Source organism: Sminthopsis crassicaudata, chromosome 3 (genome assembly GCF_048593235.1).
Source record: "Sminthopsis crassicaudata isolate SCR6 chromosome 3, ASM4859323v1, whole genome shotgun sequence".
Taxonomy (NCBI): Eukaryota; Metazoa; Chordata; class Mammalia; order Dasyuromorphia; family Dasyuridae; genus Sminthopsis; species Sminthopsis crassicaudata.
The window spans coordinates 405050485-405071982 of NC_133619.1; the positions used below are offsets into that span (position 1 = coordinate 405050485).

The window sequence follows — 21498 nt, forward strand, 5'->3', positions numbered from 1 at the left end:
TCTTATACAGCTTTCATACATTAGATCTTTGTTTTTGGTTGGCTTGTTTTCTGATTAATAGTAGTTTTGTCTTGTATTCAAAGTCTTCAAAAGAGATACCAGAAAGGAATCCTCTTCCTCATTACCCCTAAATTCCATCCACTAGTTGGTACATTTCTCTTAGTAGAACCAAGAATTTCGCCAGTTCTTGTTTTAGACTAAAAAAATTACAATAAAATCCCAAAGGAGATTTTTTAAAGAGCTCTGGGCATTTTTAAAAGCATACTTTAATATGAAATGGAATAAATTATTCTCAGTAGCAACATTGTGGAAGAAAGGAGAATGAAAGGAGGGAAGAGGATGTGAGGGGGGAAAACATACTGATTTACATGCCACTGTGACTCTATGCTCAATGTATAGCCATTCTAACTAGATGAACAGAGGAAAATTCTCCCCATTTTCATGAGATGATGATCAAAAAAGTGAGAAGTATTCATTTTGCCCTATAGAAAAAAAAATTTTTAGATAAAAATAAGAATAATTTTATCTTCCATTAACCCTTCCTAGATAGACGGGATATTTTTGCAATGGGATATTTTTGCAATCTATTTCATTTAAGGAATGAACTGAATATATCCCTGAAAGGAATTGGAAATTTTAATAATGCATAATAAATAAAGTCATATCTAATAACTTAACTGATTTTAGTTGGCATTACAATCACCTAACTATACAGTGACCGAAACAAAATAAATAGTTGCAGCCTTTGAAAGCCCAGTTTCTATTTGCTAAATAAACTTGGCTTGCTTTAAATTCCTCAGTGTACAGTCATTAATACAATCCTCTTTGACAGCATTTAATTAAAGTGCTTTTCTCTATTAAATTCATTAAAAGTTTTTTGTTGTTTTTTTTTTTTTTAATGTACAACTGCTTTCCAGATGCTGAATGGCAGGGACCTATAAACTGCATTTTAAATAACTTCTCATTTCTCTTTGTAAAGTGTTTATTAAATACAATTTAGAAGCTGTTAAATATGGCTTGCGAAAGAAAATCAGCTTTCAGTGCATGTTACCCATCATTTCAGTGATTAAAAAAAAAACAAAAAAACACTCAACTGTTAGTTAACCTCACCTAAGTGAACATTTGTAACTCACAATCCTATTTTTACAATAAATACTCAGTGAACACTGATGACCACATACAAACTAAAACCAAGTAAAAAAATTAATTTCCATCTCAGGGCTAGAAAATTTGCATTGGCTGTCTGTAGCTCCTTAGCTTAAACATATTTGCCTGAAGGGACAGAGTGGGAGGGCAGGAGGGTTGTGCCTCAGTATTAATACTTTATTGACAGCTTAATGTCTTGGCACCTAGTCAGCTCCTGAAGTATAATAAACAGGAAGCTGTTGAATGGAAGAGAGTAGTCAATAGCCTTTTCAATCAAAACCTTTCAGTTAATTGCTGGTTGACCTCAGAGATTTCCTTTAGGAAACTGTCTTTAGTTTAGACTAGAAGGACTACATTTCCTTGCTGAATTTCTTTAAATTACTGTTTGATACCTACTATATAATAATGCTTTGCTCTTTTGTTTGATCCAAGAGAATCATTGACTGTAAGAGCTGGAAGAGACCCAAGGTCACTCAACTACTACATTTTATAAATCCCTTAACTCCCTATCTGATGTTCTCTCTATTGTGCCACAAATAATTGTTCTTTCTGGCAAAGCTTTTTTAAGATGCTTATGAAAAGTAGTTGACATTTAGATTCAGACTGGTTTCAAGATAATAACTGGGGATCTGAGATGGAGTTTCGCAAATCTGGAATTTCCTAGTTTTGCTTCCTAGTCTGTCCATATATTACTTATAGTATAATCTCTTTATAAATTTAATCATGTCACACTTCTGCTCAAAAAATCATTAAGGATGTCATCTGCCTCCAATCATATTCATACTCCTTCACCTGATATTGAAGACTTTCCCCATTTTGGTCTCACTCTATCTCACAGCCTTATTGAGTATTACTACCTTCAATGCTAAATATGCCTCCATACATTGTCTTACTTAAACTCTTTTCTATGCTTAATATTTTTCCTGCACCCAAATCTTCTCCATTTCCCTTAGTCTGTTCAATTGCTACTCATGTTTTAAAAGTCAATACAAACTTTGCCTCTATCAAAAATATGTTCTTGATAATTCTGGCCAGTAATTACCTTCCCGTCAGATCAGATGTTTTGAACCTCTGGCATATATTTAATCTCATATTGCATATCATCATTACCACTGTTTGTGTTTTATCCCCAGTACATGATAAATTTTCATGGGGCAGGGATTATAATTTGCATAGCTCCTCCCAGCACCTGGCACAGTACTCTGCCTAGAGAAGGTGCTCACTGAATATTTGAATGGGATTTAAATTTCAACAAATGTTAAGCACCTATGGCATGTAGAATATTGTGCTGGTAAGGGACACAGAAAAAAATTCAAAGATTTGGGTCAAATGAAATCAGCAAGTATTAAATGTCTCTACTGTGTGCTAGGCATAATGCTGAGCCTTGGTGATACAAAGAAAGAGAATAATGGAATTTTTCCTCTCAAAATGATTATTTGCAAATGACTATGTCCAAACAAGACATATCAAAGACAATTTGGGGATTTTCTCTCAAGGAAGGCACTAAGATTAAGGAGGACTGGGAAAATTTCTTGAAGATGGGACTTTAGCTGAGATTTGAAGAAAGCAAAGAGGCAAAGATAAAGACAGAGAGATATAAGCAAGGAGTATATGCTCCATGAAAGTGCTCCAGATTTGGTATCTGGAGTATGTTGTGTGAAGAAGTATCACTGGATTTCAGAATACATGATGGAGAGTAGGATGTAAAAAGATTGAAAAGATAGGATGGATCAGGCATGAAGGGCTTTAAAAGCCAAACGGAAGATTGTATATTTGATCCTAAAAGCAGCAGAGAAACAGTGGAATCTTTTAAATAGGTAGGTGATATAATCAGACCTGAACTTTAGGAAGGGCAGTTTGTCAGCTGAGTGAAATTTGGACTAGAATAAGGAGACTCAAGACAAGAAGACCAACAAAAATGGTATTGAAACAATCCAGACATGAAGTTATAAGAGCTGGTATTAGACTAGTAGCAGTGTCAAAGGACAGCAAAGAAAGAGAAGAGATTAGGGTAAAAAAAAGGATAAATATATCTGAGAAGTCATGGGGATAATAATTGAATTCATGGGAGCTGAAGAAATCACTATGAGAAATAGTGTAGAGGGAGAAGAGGACCAAGTACAGAGCTCTTAACAGACATGAAAAAAATCAGCAAAGAAGACTGATGAGAAGAAGAAATAGGAGAAGTAGGAGAGAGAGCAGTTTCACAAAAACCTAGAGAGAGGAAAATATCAAGGAGAAGAGGGTGAGCAGCAGTTCCAAAGTCTGCAAATATGATGAGCAAAGGCTGTTCCATTTGTTGGTTAAGAGACCATCGGTAATTTTGGAGTGAACAGTTATATACATAGTACATATCCTGACAAAATCTTGGCAATACTATAAAGGCTGGCAAGCAGAAAGCCCAAGGGAAGTCTAACTCTAACTTTAGACCATCTACTCTGTTCTATTGGTATGGAAGGGAGGAGTACTGAATGTAGAGAAGCCTCTTTTAAAATTAGACCAGAAAATGAACCATTTAGATTATTTTCCCCACTAATCTTTTTTAAAAAGCTTTTTATTTTCAAAATATATGCATAGTTTTCAACATTTATTCTTGCAAAACCTTGTGTTCTAATTTTTTCTCCTCCCTTCCCCCACTGTTCCCTTAGACAAGAAGTAATACAATATATGTTAAACATGTACAGTTCTTCTATACATATTTCCACAATTACCATACTCTACAAGAAAAATCAAATCAAAAAGTAAAAAAAAAAAAAAAAATGAGAAAGAAAACAAAAAGCAAGCAAACAACAACAAAAAAGGTAGAAATGCTATGTTGTAGTCCACAGTCAGTGCCCACAGTCCTTTCTCTGGGTATAGATGGCTCTCTTCATCACAAGGTCATTGGAACTGGCACCAGTCATCTCAATGTTGGAAAGAGTCACATTCATCAGAATTGGTCATCATATAATATTGCTGTTGCTATGTACAATGATCTCCTGGTTCTACTCACTTCACTTAGCGTCAGTTCATGTAAGTCTCTCCAGGCCTCTCTAAAATCATCCTGTTGATCATTTCTTACAGAACAATAATATTCCATAACATTCATATGCCATAATTTATTCAGCCATTCTCCAACTGATGGGCATCCATTCACTTTCCAGTTCCTTGCTACTACAAAAAGGGCTGCTACAAACATTTTTGCACATGTGGATCCTTTTCCCTTTTTATGAGCTCTTTGGGATATAAGCCCAGTAGTAACACTGCTGGATCAGAGGGTATGAGCAATTTGATAGCTTTTTGGGCATAGTTCCAGATTGCTCTTCAGAATGGCTAGATAAATTCTCTTTTTTTTTTTTTCTTTTTTTTTTTTCCCTGAGGCTGGGGTCAAGTGACTTGCCCAGGGTCACACAGCTAGGAAGTGTTAAGTGTCTGAGACCAGATTTGAACTCGGGTCCTCCTGAACTCAAGGCTGGTGCTCTATCCACTGCTCCACCTACCTGCCCCGGCTAGATAAATTCTCAACGCCACCAACAATATATTAGTGTCCTACTTTTCTCACATCTCCTCCAATATTTATCATCTTTTCCTTTTTTCTTAGGTGTGTAGTCTCTTACTAATCTTTCAATAGTTCTATATCTAGCCCTATGACACACATATATGAAGAATGACTTTCATTCCAGTATAAGGATAAATTTGGATATGTTATGACTTGGTACAAAATGTATACCCATAGTATTTTGTGTTCATTTATATTTAACTTTCCATCATTTATGATTTATTATTATGTTTCAGTTACTGAGTCCTTTAAGATTTTAGAAAGATGATTAGTAATTGAATTAGAACATGTGAGTCTCACCTCCAACATTTGTAGGCTTTTTTTTGTAGTAATGGCCAAGGCACTTCCCTCAATTCTTGAACTAAGATCTAATCTTAAAATGGGCACCAAATCATTTGTACTGCTTAGCACTTGGTTTTATAACTTAGAGCCCTAATGGAAAAGAATCTGTTAGCCCAGTTATCTTATCATGAGTAGACATAGGAGATTAAGGGCTTAAATAACTATCTCTTGTGCCACCTTGATCTTGAACTTGTGGTGGAGGTATGGATAGTATTTAGTGAAAAGCTCATTGAGACCAACAAACTCATTTATGAGATCGGGAAACAGAGGCCCAGAAAAAGAAAGTAGCTTGCTTTTGATCACATGGAATTGGGATTTGAACCAAAATTCTGGAACTCTAAACCCAATCCTCTTTTCTTTAAGATATAAAGCCTCTTACTGAAACCATGGCCTGTCCTCCCTGTCATAATACCTTTTCTCTACTGATACAGCCAACAGGCTCAACCTGAGGGTCATGGTATAGATTAAGACAAGAAACTGTTTTTTTTTTCTTCTAGAAAACTGTCTTAATTCTGCCTTCTGGCCACACCTCTCAACCTACATTGAATGGTCAGAAATAGAGTTATTTTTGGTAAAAGAAAAAAAAAATGCTGGCAAATTACATATTAATGTCATAAGAGAAATATAATGTAGTATTTTTATTCTTTGATTTCCTGGTAGGTAGTAATAAATAATTTTCACTTTTGTTATCTGTTAATGAAAAACAGTATGGAATAATGGAGAAATTTTGGAAGATTGACAGAAGACCTTTCTCTGACTCTTAATAGCTGTATGAGATTAAATAATTATCTGGACCTAAGTTTTCTTATGTAAATTAGAGAGTTGGACTAGATCATCTTTAATGTCTAATGACTCCTCTAGCTCTTAACTCTATAACTCTACTGTCTATTCTAATTATTGAGAAATTATGGCAAATTCCCATTTGGGGGCATGATGTTTTAAGTATTCTAATTTTCTGATTGACTTACTATATATATATATATATATATATATATATATATATATTGCAGACATTTAGAATTAGAATGAAATGAATTTACAGAATCATAGCATTTCAGAATTGGAAAGAACTTAATTTAAGTCCTGAAAAAGAATGCTCTTTATAATATAACCATCAAGTGTTAGCCCACCTTTGCTTGAAGACCTCCAAGGGGAAGGAACTCACTACTTCCAAGGCATGGGAGGGATAGCTCTGGTTTTTAGAAAGTTTGCTTTTTCTATTAAAGGTATATCTGTCATTTTACACCTTCTGTCCATTGCTCCTGGGGCCAAGTAGAAGGAGTCTAATCTACTTCTAAGTAAAAGCATGTCAAAGATCTTAAGTATTAGTTTGTCTTCTCTAGGTAGGTAAGTGGCTCAGTAGATGGGACATTGGATCTGAGTTCAGGAACACCTGAATTCAAATGTGTTCTCAGACACTATCTGTATGATGCTAAACAAGTCACTTAATCTTCCTTGACCTCAGTTTCTTCAACTGTAAAATGGAGATGACAGGATTGTTCTGCAACCCATGGAGATATTTGTAAAGGATTTAGAACAATGCTTAGTACATAGTAGGTGCTTACTGAATACTTGTTCCCTTCCCCATCCTTAAATGTTTCTAGTCAACAGATCTTCATACATCTTGAACTATGGCCCTTCAGGTTTATGGTAGCTTTTTATTAGATATTATCTTGCTTTCAAGTGTCCTTTTGAAAAGGTAACACCCATAACTAAATGTAGGTTTTGATCAGAACAGTTTGATCCTTTCTTTCTTTCTTTCTTTCTTTCTTTCTTTCTTTCTTTCTTTCTTTCTTTCTTTCTTTCTTTCTTTCTTTCTTTCTTTCTTTCTTTCTTTCTTTCTTTCTTTCTTTCTTTCTTTCTTTCTTTCTTTCTTTCTTTCTTTCTTTCTTTCTTTCTTTCTTTCTTTCTTTCTTTTTCTTTCTTTCTTTCTTTCTTTTTTTTCCTGGATTCTATACTTGTTTTAATGCAGATCAAAGATTGATTTAATGCTGATACTCAATTGAACACAGTTTAATTTCTGATGATTCACAAAAAACCTTTGGGGCTTTGCAGTATATCAGAGTGTATCAGGTCATTATTATAAGATTTTTGAAGACTTAGCACTATGCTCTTTCACTGAATTATAAATATTGCTTATTTCCCAGTACTACACATTTTTAAAGTATAGATTACAAATTAGTTTAAATTTGTACTTATTCTATGCCTCTAAAATTTATTTTTAAACTGTGCTATTAATATGTTTCATGAAAATACATTGCAGAATTAAGATAAAAATGTTAATTAAAAATTTTTTATTCTACTCCCAAAAGACTGCTATCCTTTCCCTCATTTCCTGTGGAGACAATCTTCTTTGATAATTTGACTTTATTTATCTAGTTTGACTTTAAGAGGCATAACAAAATTTAAGATGTAAGAATATATGATTATAGTAAACATATGTGTTTGTTTTTGTTTTACCATGGTAGCTGATTATAAAGCATTCCTTGAGATTTGATTTTGATAAAAGGAACTTAGGTTATGCTTTTATGTGTTTGATTCACACAGTTTTCTAAAGTTCTAGTATTAAGTATACTAGTAATTACATCTATAAAGCAAAAAATAAATTAAATGAAGTAATACTTTTTATTGGTGAACATCCATAATTTACTTTAATTATCATAGATAGTTTGTTCTGATTTCTGATTATCCCCACTGTTAAAAAAAAAAAATTTAAAAAAACTGGGATTCTAAAAAGCTCTGTGCTAAGATTTTGTGTCTTTTCTCTCCCCATATCTAAAATAAAATGTCTACTTTAAACATATCCTTTTCTTAGATAATCCAAACTCTTCAGTTAGTCTGAGTACCTAGAAGACTAAAAATTTTGGTTGATCCAATTGTGTCATCACACTTACGGACTTAATATCTTTGTCTTATATGTTCTACTTATCTGAGTTTTGTCAAAGAAGGTTTTATTTATTTTTTGAGCAAATTTCTGATAAAATCAGGAAAATAGTTCTTCTTAGCATGGCACAAAGAAATAAACAACACAACCCTATTATATGCTGTCCTGTATCTCTTCCCCTACCCCATTTTGACATTTGCAATTGAAGGAGGGCTTTGCTATAACCACTTTGTTTTTCAAATATATGCTATTATTTAAATAATCAAATATGTAACTTTTTGTTTATAACTAATCTCTGCTCCTTGGATTGTCATTCCTGGATTTTAAGTGGAAGTGAGTTTAACATTCAGATTAACTAAAAAGTTAGGACCTTTGTACACAATTTACTTTGCATTTAATTAGAACTTTTTTCACTTATTTTTTCTTGCATATTTATGTGGTGTCACATGTTGCAAGTTAGTAAATATTCATCCTTATTGTGGGCCTATTACAATCTTTCCAATGATTTTAAATCAGAAAATATAAAATAATAATACCTCTATTTTTGCTCCTGTAGAATGTGAACAATGTTAGTGATGCACATCATATTGTGTGATTGTTTTAAAGAGAACAAGAGCTACAAAATATGGCAGGAAAATTTTCAAATTAGAGTCATGCTATTGTGGGTTTCTGTTATTTAACATATACATAAAATAACAATGATGTCAGGCATCAAATTTTATAAAGATTTTTTGAAATCTAAAACATAAATATTTGCTGATATAATTAAAAGGAGCATAAAACCCCCAGTACCTTGGCTTTTAGAAATGTAAAAAAACAATTGAATCACTTTTTATAAATGTGTTTGATTTCTAACATAGGGTTAATAAATCCAAGAAGTTTGGGAGGAGGTTTGAATAAATATTCTGGCTCCTTGGTGCTTATCCAAACTGATCATTATCGAAGTCTGCATTGACATACTATTTGGCTGGGTCTATATAGTCTGTTTTAATAAATTGTATCTATTCTCTGTCCTATCCATTTAAAAGTTAAAAAAGACCCCAAACCTTGTTCCAATAGTTCTATGTATGGGATAAAAAAAAAAAAAAAAAGCAGCTGCCTGAAGTAATTTTTCTTCTACTAGTATTGTTTAAAAGAAAATATGCATTTGTATATTTGTCCCTTTTTAATTTTTTTTATCCATTTAAGAATGAAAACTGGGAAATTCATATCTCATTAATTCATATATGTGATATTCAGTAAAGCACAATTAACATGTATTTATTAGATACCTTCTATGTGATAGACTTTGTCCTAGGCACTAAGTGTATAAATATAAAGAATAAAACAATTCCTACTCTCAAGGTGTTTACATGTTCTAGGTGTGCTGATAATAAAATTATGTGTAGGCCTTCAAAAAGCTTTTGAAACTAAGTAACTGATTGAATTAGTACAAGAGGGTAATGAGACCATTCCTTTTAAAGGTATGGGAATTTCATATACTTTTATAACCATGTCTTTGATTATTTAAATTTCAATTTGTTAATGCCATTGCCAACACCAATTTTTACCTCATCCTCCTCCTCTAACTCTTTAGCATTTTTGTAGCTTTTATAAGCTTTTTAGAGCTTATCCATGGTTATTTTAACTTCAAATATTGGTACCTTCAAGAGCAGAGTAGCTTAGCTGATAAAAAACGAGTTCTGTAAGTTCTACTACAAGATAAAATGGCTATATACAAGATAAAATGATTATGGGAGCCATGGACAAATGACCCAGAAAACTCTCTGAAATTATGGATGGATTGCTCATCTACATTGGTTGTAGTGTTTTTTTATGCCAGGAGTTCCCTAAATCAATAGTCATAGGATAACAACAATGGGCAAGAAGAAAAATGGTGACTTTATTCCCACATGCTAATTTGAAGGCTCTATGCCAGATTTGCACTACTTTCTTTCATAAAAACAAAAGCAAAACAATCTCTTTAAAACTTGTGTTTTTAGTTATTCAGTTAATAAGAAAAAAAAAAAAAACTGAATCCCTTTAGCTAAAACTAGTTTTGTCAATGCCTATATTATTTTTCCTCTTCCATTATCATTAAAGAGTTGCATTTTCCACAGGATTTTTATTTATTTAGGTAGAACAGTCAACCAATATAAAGCTCTAAAAAGCTCACTAAAAATGTTTAGATGATCATGATAATAAAAGAGAAGATATAATTACAATATATTAAATATTTATATCTGAATTACTACATGTCTAAGTTCTACCTAGAGGAACCTTTTTTTTTAATCATTCATATTCTCATTTCAATTGAGACATGCTTAATTCATCTTAAATCTATTTAAACAAAGTACTGTCATTCATCTGAACTACCTGTATAGAAAGATAACAAAGAACACAAATTATCAACATTGCTGGTATCCTCAGGTTTGATTCCAATAGCGTTTAATTATTAAGTTCTTGTTTATTTGTTAAACAAACAAACAAACAAACCATTCTTCTAGATCCTGATGGTCATGCAGAATTTAAATAGAGATTCATCTGTTTTCCTTCCAGAGCACCTAACACCATGCCTTACCCATAGGAGATTAATAGATCATTCTAAAGTGTGATCAAACTGACCTCCTTTTTATTCTTCACACATGACACTCCATCTCCATGATTTGTGCATTTACAGTCTTCCCCCCCACTCAGTGCCTGAAATGTACTTTTTCCCTCCTCACCTGTAATTTTAAGTTATCTGCTACATAAAACTCTCTGTGCTTTTTTAATTGTAAGTGCCTTCCTTCTCAAAACATCAAAAAAAGCAAAATAATTTATATTTTTGTATTTATTTTATATATGGTTATTTTATGTTTTCTGTATAACTATTTCTAAAATTATATATTTAAACACATATATAACATATACATGTTTTAAATATACATATATTTATGCTTTATCTTTGATAGACTTTCTTTTGGCTACTTGTAATCTCAGTGTCTAACACAAATATTTATTGCTTGATTAATAAACATTTATTAAATTAAATTGACTAAATGTATGTTCATGAGTGATGTTGCTTTCTGACCAAATTAAAAATATATAATTCAGATTTCTTTATTGAGTTGTTCTACCTTCAAGATAAAATATCTTTGTAATAAAGTGGCTATGGACAAATGAATTAACCTCTCAGTGGCCCAAAAAACTTTATAAACCTATATAGACAGGTTATTTATTATTTTTGGTTGGAGTTTTTATTATGATTAATAAACATTATCATTAAAATTCTACTTGATGCTTCTCCATGGTGATGGGAACTGAGCTTATGAGCATAGAACAAGCTTTACTTACTGAGCAGAGAACGTCTTACTGAGCAAAATTTTGTTGAGGATAAGCTTTAAGCTTCAAGAGGCTCATCTTCAGTTTCACTGATGGATGTTTAATTGACAGCAGTTTGAGGAGACATAGCAAGCTGTTTTTATGGAGGAAATAAAAACTATGGAACTTATGAAATTTAAGTAAAAATGTAATAGATTAATTACAATGTATACTGTTAATGTTTTTCTTTTTTGATGTCTACACAAAGTGTGTATTTCTAGATTGTTAAACTACATTGAAAAAGATGTGACAGGAGCATTTTAGTTGCAGTATTAAAGGAAAATCAGACTAAGCTAAGGCTGGATGAAACTGAACACACATTTCTATGTCCAGCTTTCTATCGTTTTGCACATTGGTATTGATTTCTCTTGACATGCTTTTCTTTTATTGAGTACTGTCTTTTTTAATCCCTTACCTATAGCAGTATTTGCTAAGAGCAATTGTAAAAGGAGACCAACTTATATTAAACCTGCCTGAAGTCACAATGTAATCTAACACCTGTAGTTTGCAATTTGTCATCACTTCATAGATTTTTTTTTTTAATAACAGATTTTCCTGAGTTTTGACCTTAGGATACAGTATAATCCTTCCTCTTTTCTCACTCTTTTCTACCTCCTCCCTCTCACCCCCAGGCAGCAAAGCTAAACACCAATCTTTAATACCCGTTTATTATGTCAGCATGTGAAATTACAACTATAAGGATTAACTCTACGAAAATAATTCAATTGAAGTTAGAACTAGTGTTGAACTATTTATCTGAGTGAATGTTTTATAGGTGACAATATTTTAAATCAAAAAGCAGCAAGGCAAATAGTAATACCTGATCCAATTTTTCCTCATGAATTCTACACTCCTTTCTGAAATAACTTAGTTTATAGGTATTTTTTTTTAACCTATGGTCTCTGTGCTGAGCTTTTGGGTAGGAAACATGTTTATAATTCTTGGGAAGAGGCTGCTGTGCATTACATAGCACTATGTAAGTCATCTAAAGTATTGCCCTCAAAAATTTAAATGTATTGAGGATTGCTTTTGATTATGAAATGAGGAATGATAAAGAACCTTTGCACTTCAGACCATTTATGAACCTTAGGATGATAATGTAGAACATTTCTGGTGTTTGTTGCTAGGCCTTATAAAATGGCTAATTGGGAGACTGAAGACTATGATAGAACATTTCAAGTGCTATAATAGGATGCTGACATTCTTTGTCACCCATGTTAGTTAAAAAAAAAAAAAAAAAAAAGGCTTGTATGTTATTTCCCTAGAAAATTTTCCAAACAAAGAAATCACAATAGATATCTGATCTAGTTTTAATTTTGCTAACATTTTTACTGATCTAGGAAAGTAGTGTAACTTATATATGTATATATATATATATATATATATATATATATATATATATATATATATATATATATATATATATATAAACAACAGCTCTATGTAATAGGTAAGGCAATTATTATTGTCTCCATTTAAAACTGAAGCTTAAGGAGATAAAGAGATTTGTTGTTCATGGTCACATAGCTAGCAAATGGTACAGCCTGAATTTGATCCCAGATTTTTCTAACTCCAAGTCCAGGTTTTATTTGTTATATTGTCTTCAGAACTTTATGATAAATACTGTTTTCTCTTCTCAGAAAGATGATAGCAAAATTCCAAATATTGGGGTTAGTAATTCATAGATGATTCTCCTCATTCACACCAAAGTTGATTTTTTGTAAATAGAACATCCCTTTTTCTTAAAATTCCTATTTTGAGAAATAGAAAAAGTTATATAAGACAGTGTAACTGTTGATAACCACAATTCCACATAACATATTTTTACACAATTAAGTTTTTGAGAAAAGAAAAATTATATATATTTTAAAAAGAATAAATACATTATACTGATAACTTGGTAAAACAAAATTTTTAATTCATTGTTATAGTTTACATAACATATCACCTCAAAAGGAAGTCATTATTACCTCATTTTTTATATTTTTTCAACAATGTCAATACATATTCAAGTTGAGTAATTATAGCAAATACTTGCAATTTAAATGTTTGTTTACTAATGTTGGAGAATCACAGAATATTTATGTAACAATTTATAATTTATTTAATGTTATTTGACCAAAGCCAGCCAAATCCAAAATCCATGTTGTCTGATTACCAGATTGGTATTCTTTCCATTTATAGAGATGAGGGATATTTTTCTTTGAGTTAAATCATAATAGTTTTATCATTAGAAAAAAAAAAGGGGGGGTTGGTAAGTGGAAGTGAATGTCATAAGGGTACTGAGTTGTGCCAAATGCAGATCTAAAATGGAAGAACAATAATGACCATCCACACTCTTGTTTTTCCATAGTGCCTGTTGATAGATTTATGCAACTATTCCTGACCTGAATCCAAGTTACTCATCTAAAGATTTTTTCTTAAGAAAAGAGTGTAATTGATAGCTAACATTTATATTACATGTCAGGAATGATGCTAAGTACTTTATGACTATCTTCTTCACAGCAACCCTGGGAGGTAGGTGCTATCCCCATTTTATAGATCAGGAAACTGAGGCTGAGGTTTCTGTGATTTTCCCAAGGTTACAGAAGTAATTAGTGTCATAAGTTGTATTTCAACTCAAGTTTTCATGACTCCAAGCCCCGTCCTTTACCAACTGTGTCACTTAACTACCCTAATTTTCTATGTAACATTATTATGATCACTTCCTTCATCTGTCACCTACTTATATTTTCAATATTCTACCCTGTATCAGTTACCTGCTTTATAATTTCTTGCTTTATATTTTTAAAAGATCATAACCTTTTATTGTAAGTAATCCAGAGTACCCCCAAAATGGTATACTACATTATATATTTTCCTAGACTTAATCACTCAATATCTTACTTCCTCCCCTGCAGGCTTATATTATATTTTGCACATGGCTCCCAGCTGGTTTTCATTGTGGCCTTGAAAACATATTTGAACACTGAAGGTTTTATCTTTTTTTTTTGTCCACTTTGGTCATATTAGCATTTTTGTTCATTTTGTTTTTAAAAATCACTTGGTACTGAAGGCAAACAGTGTGTATCCTCACATAAGGGAGCTGCTTGGGTATAAGCGGGTTTCAGGTTGTGTTCTGAAAATATTTGTAGCTTTTTAAATCTCAAATTCCTCCCCTAGAAAAATTACTAGGAAGCAATAATTTATATGTCATGTGAAAAAATGATTGGACTCTTCTAGCTTAACTCAAGAGGAAAGATATCAAAAATAACAGTACAAAGATTTTAGAGTAATGGATTTTAGTTCATTGAGAGGAAACACTTGGTAAGAATTACAGATATCAAATTTAAACACTCATTTCAATAAGGATTTATTAAGCACCTCTGATGTACAAGGAATTATGTCAGCAGAAGGAGAAGCATCCAGGCCAATTGCTGGGATATGTAGAAGAAAAAATGGATGCACTAATGTTGTGGGATACTGGTAACAAGCTATTTCATACTAAATGATATGTTGTTCATTTGTTTAGTTGTGTTTGACTCCATGTAACCCCATGGACTTTGTCTATGAGGTTTTCTTGGCAAAGATACTAGAATGCTTTGCCATTTCCATCTCCAGTATGTCCTCATTTTATCAATGAGAAAATGAAGCAAATGGGCTTGACTTGCTCAGGATCACACAGTTATTAAGTGTCTGAGGCCCAATTTAACTTCAGTTCTTCCTGAATCCATTGTATCACCCAAATGTTCCTAGACAACATAGTTTCTCATGACTTTTATCCACAAGTTTCTATATACTTTGTTTCTGCTTCATTTCTTTTCCTCAGCCCCTTTCTTGCCCCAATCAGTGATTCACTTTACCTTCTAGACCTGCAATAAGTAAATGTTTACTGGGTATCACCAATTAGCCTTTAAATGCATTTTATAATGATAATTCCAATATTCCCTATTATTAACAAAATGTTATAATTCAATATTTAATGGGTGATCTTGGGCAGGAGTGTGAATATATATACCACATCTTATAATGTTTCTATAGGAAAATACATACTGAATACTAAATAATAATTTTACAAACATGTTTTGGGAACATAACTCATTTTGTAAGTTGAAATGGCCTGTTTTATTTCTATGATCTTTCTATTGGGAAAGATTTCTGACTGATGAAAAATACCTAAATACTCAAAAAAATCTATTTTCCTTTCTTTGTGAAACCAGTGATTTCTCTTTCAGTCAGAGCAAGAAAAATCATTTATATGTTAATGTCATTCCATATTTTTGGCAATTTGAATTGCTCAAAGATAGTACAGTTATCCATGGGAAAATGTCTTAAAATGCCATATAATACTAGTTTAAAGAATTGACTGACTAAACAGAGATCTAATATGTTTCTATATAGTTGGTTTCTGTTGTGAAAATTCTGTTTTCAGAAAACAGAGGACACGTACAGCACACTTATTTTCTAATATCTGCTTTGAACATACATAGCACCAACTGCCTATTCTAGGTCCAGTTCAGAAGTTTTTTGTGGACTATTGACATATGTCCTGTCATTTGTTCATGTTTTTCCCATGAAGAACTCCTTCAAATTTAGTTTTTCTTATTATTTTTTTCTTATACTAATTTCAAGTTAAAAGCAGATAGAGGTGAAACACATACACCTGTCATCTGTGCTTATAATGAAATAAACCCTCTTGCATAAATGTTAGAAATTCATAAATCTAGACTTTGAAATTGATCTAAGTCTAAACTGTGGAAAATGAAAAAACACACGAAATAAACAAACACAAAACAAAACAAAGTCTCAAAGAACAATATAGTTATTTAAATAATTAAACATTTATGTTGATTCCTTCCTAGAAAGACAGGCATAATTTAGAAAATGGAATTTTAAAATTCGCTTTTGTTTTCTAATTGGTGCAATTTTCTAATAGCATCCTTAATATGGGTTTTATGAAGTATAAATTTTGTGTATATATACATACATACATACATAGTATATATATATATATATGTATGTATACATATATATAGTAAAATTCCTATCAGAAAACAAAATCATCACCTATTGTTAAGTAGGTTCAGTAATTAGAATATTCTCTGAGTCCATGAATTATATCAGAAATGTCAATATCTGTATGTCACCACAATTCTTATCTAAAAAATAAGCATTTACATGCAACTGGGGTTTTTTCTGATGATTATGATTAGAATGCTGAAGGGCCCTAGCTTTCATTTTTTTGCTAATGCTTTTTGCATTTACTCTTAATTGAAAATGGTATAGAAAGAATGCAAAGAACATTTCTTCTATTAGCAGTTAGCATATTTTTACAAATATACTTTTGAAATCTTTTGTGTTGATTTCAATTTTTATACAGAGAGTTTCAATCTCTTCCATTTGTTATGTTGTTTTTGAGGAATGTAAGGTTTGCTGAATTTGCATTAAATATTTGATTTAATCTCAACAAAAGCTGCCATTTTAATTCTAGTGGAAACCCATTTTATTATCTTGAGCTCTTGAGACTGGGGTGTATGAGTGAGTTTTATTATATTTATTAATTCATTTATTTTTATTTTTGTTTTTTAATTGAAGTAACAGCTTTGGAGGCTGAAATATTTTAGCTAAGAAGGCAGGGAACATACGGATGGGGAAAGTGAACCAAGAATCTATATATTTGTTTTTAACAGAAGTTAGATGCCCCACCCACCTTTGCTTACTACTTAGACAAATATAACAGTGATCTTTTCCTTCATCTCAAGAAAGTGCTAAATTCAGTACTCAGACTTTTAAAAGTTCATACAAAGCATAAAAGAATGCTAGGGTTGTTGTTGGGAAAGTATTGTCTATATTATAAAATACCACATAAATGTGTGTTATTGTTAAGTATTTATATTAACAAAAGAGGAAAAAAAACATAAAGTTAATATTTACTTAACCAAATGATATTGTATCTTCTGAATACAAGGATCATAATTTATCTGCAGAATTTACATGCTAACAGAAACATTAAACCCTTCTTATTATAGAATGATATTATCATGAATACTACTATAACAAATAAATAAAAATAGAATATCATACCTTTTCTTCTGTTTTGTTACCAATATTGCTTCTAGGAGTACCAGTCATTTGGTATTCTCACAGTTTTCTTTGTACAAATTTTCATTTGCATAATGGAGTTTTAAGTTCAGCAGAAGTTAGATTCTTCAAAACATGAATGTCTGTATTTATTATCTGCACTTTTTAGGAGATTGTCGTCTAAGGATTTTAAATCTTTATTTTTTTAAGAAAGAAACTTGCAAATTTAAACTAAATGTGAATATCTCTTTTAATTATTAGGTTCTTCATAGACAACAGTCTCAGCCAGCCAAGGAAAGTTCCCCTCCTAGAGAAGAAGCCCCACCTCCACCTCCTCCTGCGGAGGACAGTTGTACCAAAAAGCCCAGGTCTCGCACCAAGATCTCGTTAGAGGCTCTGGGAATCCTTCAGAGCTTTATTCATGATGTGGGGCTCTACCCTGACCAGGAGGCTATCCACACCCTTTCTGCTCAGCTGGATCTCCCCAAACATACCATCATCAAATTCTTCCAGAACCAGAGGTACCATGTGAAGCACCATGGGAAGTTAAAAGAGCATTTGGGTACAGGGGTTGATGTGGCCGAGTACAAGGATGAAGAGCTGCTGACTGAATCAGAGGAAAATGAGAGTGAAGAAGGCTCTGAGGAAATGTACAAAGTGGAAGCTGAGGAGGAAAATGCTGACAAAAACAAGCCGGCTCCCCCAGAAATTGACCAGAGATAATGTGAAATCACAACACGAAAAGCAAGACATTGGTCCAAGGATTTTCTGTTTCTATTTTCTTTTTTATTTTGTTTCATTTTTTAGGTTTGTTTTTTCATATTTTAAATTTTTTTCTTCCCCTTTTTGACATTTCTTTGCTGCACAGGATAAAAGTGCAGACTGAATGAGTTCAGTATTGCTGAATTAGTCATCTTGACACAGACACTTGAGTGTTACACTTTTACATTTGACTGGAAAAATAATTGTAATCACATAAAACTATGCCTTCATTAACCTTGCACTTATGGAAGAAATGCAAAGCAAGTTCTCGGAAGAAAAGATCTATAAAATAAATGAAGGAAACTACAAGTGTGTGTGTATATGTATATGTATATAAATATATTTACATATATATATATTAAAATTGCATGGGACAGAGAACTTTACAATCTGAAAGAATAGACTGTGAAATGGGTTCTTAAAGACAAGACTTGTTTATGTATTAAAACCACTTCTCAATGAGTTGCTTTGGCTTTTTGATAAACTGCCTCCTGCTCTCAGGGTGTGGTGACTATTTTTTGAATTCCTATTTATTTTCTATGTCCCTGATTTGATTTTATTTTTTTTTATTCTCTACCTTCCTAGTTGGCAGCTTGATGGTTAATTATTGAGGTATCTATTTAACAAAATAAATCACACTGCCAAAAATAAAAGAGAGAAAAGAAAATGAAGCGGAAAAAAATCAGGGCACCTTAAGAAGACAAAGTCCAATTACTTTTAAGACACAATGCACACTTAAAATGATCCAACATGTTCCGTTACTCAACTGGTCCTTCCTGTAGTGAACAGATGAACTTGAGTGGAAGTCAAAACAAGCAAAACCGAACTACAGTATGGAAAAGCTTGTTCACTATTGAGGTCTTGATAAAGTAGCATTTTGAGATTGGCTGTGTGAAATTCATACTATAAAACCAAGTTTTATCATGGTATTTATCTGTTCTCAGCTTCAGAGCTTAAAATGAGTTAAGTCTGATCTTTTAAAAATGCTTTTTTGTTTTGTTTTGTTTTTAAATACAAAAAACAATCCTCTCTCCCTGTAGGATGACAAAACTACATCCTGAGAAATATATTTGGTTAAAAGAAAATGTACAGTTGAAGAGCTTTCTTGCTCAGAGATCTGGTTTCTCTCTCCCCTAGAGCTATCTTTGGGTAACTGTGGGACTCCCTCTGTTTCATGCTCTTCTGTCCATGGAACTAAACATTTCCAGTCACTGTATCATACACAACAGCCCATTTCCATAACTGGCTGGCCCTCCAGAGAGAAACCTTTTTTGCTAAGCAATTGTGCAGCTCTGGGCTATGCAAAATAAAATAGGGAGTTTCAGTAGTCACCAATGATTACCTTCCCTCCCTTCAGTGACCTAGCTAGCCAGAACAGAGATCTATCATCAAGCCAACAGGACTTCAGCATGTTGACTGAGTCTTCTATAGAATGAGCAGACAAGCTTCATTCTCCTAGTGTTACTGGTCTTAGCTTCCCCCCATCCTCAAACCTCAGTAACATTATTGCCACTTCCATGGATATTCCCAGAGGAGACTTCACTTTCAACCCTAGTCTATATAAATGGAACCCCTGCTTTCAAGTGGTAAGCAGGGCAGACAGTCATCCCTTGTGCTTTGATCTTTTAAGTTGTGTTTTCATGCAACCTTGTCAAAGACCTCATGCAATATCACTTTGAAAGTTATTTTCTGTTTACTACACAAGCATTGTAATATAACTGTTAATACTATTTATATATTTGAAAGGTATAAAAGGTAGGATTAAAAAAACCTCTATGTGTAGATATTTACTCAGAACTTACAATATACAGGGAGAAGACATGTTGCAATACAAGCTAATTCTAGCTGCTCAGTAACCTCTGGAGTTTTTAAAGGAACATTTTCCTGTACTTTTTCAAATAAAAATGTTTAGAACTTATCTTGACCTGAACGTCACATACCTTTGCAAAAGGATGGTTGTTTGCTACAAAACTTAGTGCTCATCCTTTCTTTTTCTGTAGTATGCTGCAGCTTTGATCCGAAGTTCCAATGGTTGCTGCTTTACGTTCTCCTCAGAGTTACTCCTTCAAAATTGTCTTCTTACACTGTTGCTGAAATCACTATGTACATGTAATGGAAACTGATTTTTGCCAAGCTCTTGCAAGGTGGTTCATCTATTGATGGCATCAGCATTTGGTATCTTTTACACTTCAACCAAAAATTTATTAGGTATTTTTCAATGCTAAGTCTTGCCTTTTATTTTTAATTTCACTGCCAAGTCTGCAGTGGTTCAAAGTGAATCTGTGGGCATTTTAGCCTGTGGTCTTGCCAGAACTTTGCGAATTACAATGCATATATGTCTATTTATTCAATATCTGTCATATAATATCTATTTGGAAAAAGAAACTTTCTCTTGTAGTGCCTCTTGACAAAGCACAATTTTCCGCCTTTTTTGTGAAATAAAAAAAAAAAAAAACAAATTGTGTTTTATTGCAGTATCAACAATGTGAATAAGGATTAACATATTGTAAATGTTCTTTTTTTTTTCCATGTAAATCAACTTTATCTTTGTTATCACTAAGTGATAATTAATTTTTAACTTATGTGCATTGTTAGGCTGTTAGAATTTTTTGGTTGTTGAAATAAAACGCATTCAATAAATATGACTTAATTTGTCAAGTGATTTACTGGGTCTTGCTTTCATTCCCATTGAATTTTTCAAATGAGCAGATCTGGGGGGGGGAGAGGGAAGTTCTTCCATTTAAGAAACAAAATATGATCGGGCAAACATCATAGCATTTACAGATGTTTAAGTTCTATGGGCTGCATGGATTTAATTGCATGTGTGTCCGTATATGTGTCTCTGTGTATATAAACACATGCACGCACACTTCCTGTGGCTCAGGGCTCAGAGGACCATTTAGCCAATCGTTCCTAAGTATGCAAATCCAATTCAAATGTATAAAGATATATTTATGAGCTTTCTCCTTTATTTTTCTAGGGAATATTTTCTGTTTGTAATTAAAAAACCACAAATGACTGCGTGTCAGGAAACTTTTGGAACACATATGTCCATGGTTAATGGACATAATAAAAGTCTTTTATATTTATAGACAGGGCATCATAATGTGTGCATGGAGGAATGCCGGAAGGATTGATGTATCTCAAGAAATGTGTGAAAATGATTTTTTAGAAAGTGCTTACAATGGAAAAAAAAAAAAAACTGCTCAAAGGACTAAAGTTAATATGGTAGGAACAAGTGCCTGATTCAGAATGGGCAGAGACAGTGGATTAAATTTTTATTGTGTTTTTCTTTTGACAGTGTGAATTCCTTCTCTCTGGCCCATTTTACTACATTGGGTTAACCTAAAGATGGAAATCATTCTTACTACCTCAGGCACACTTCATATGAACCATCTGCTGCCTTCTCTATTTCCCTGTCATC

At 32.5% G+C, this 21498-nt stretch overlaps 1 protein-coding gene across 4 annotated transcripts in view; it reads left to right on the plus strand.

Annotated features, from left to right (window-relative positions):
- Positions 1 to 20548, plus strand: part of SATB2 (SATB homeobox 2) — a 228995-nt gene extending 208447 nt beyond the window's left edge. For all 4 annotated transcript variants that reach the window (XM_074302769.1, XM_074302770.1, XM_074302768.1 and 1 more), the window contains one exon: positions 17574 to 20548. In XM_074302769.1, coding sequence (XP_074158870.1) covers positions 17574 to 18035 — 462 coding nt within the window. In that variant the 3' untranslated portion in view covers positions 18036 to 20548. The remainder of the gene's footprint in view (positions 1 to 17573) is intronic.
- Positions 20549 to 21498: the final 950 nt, after the last annotated feature.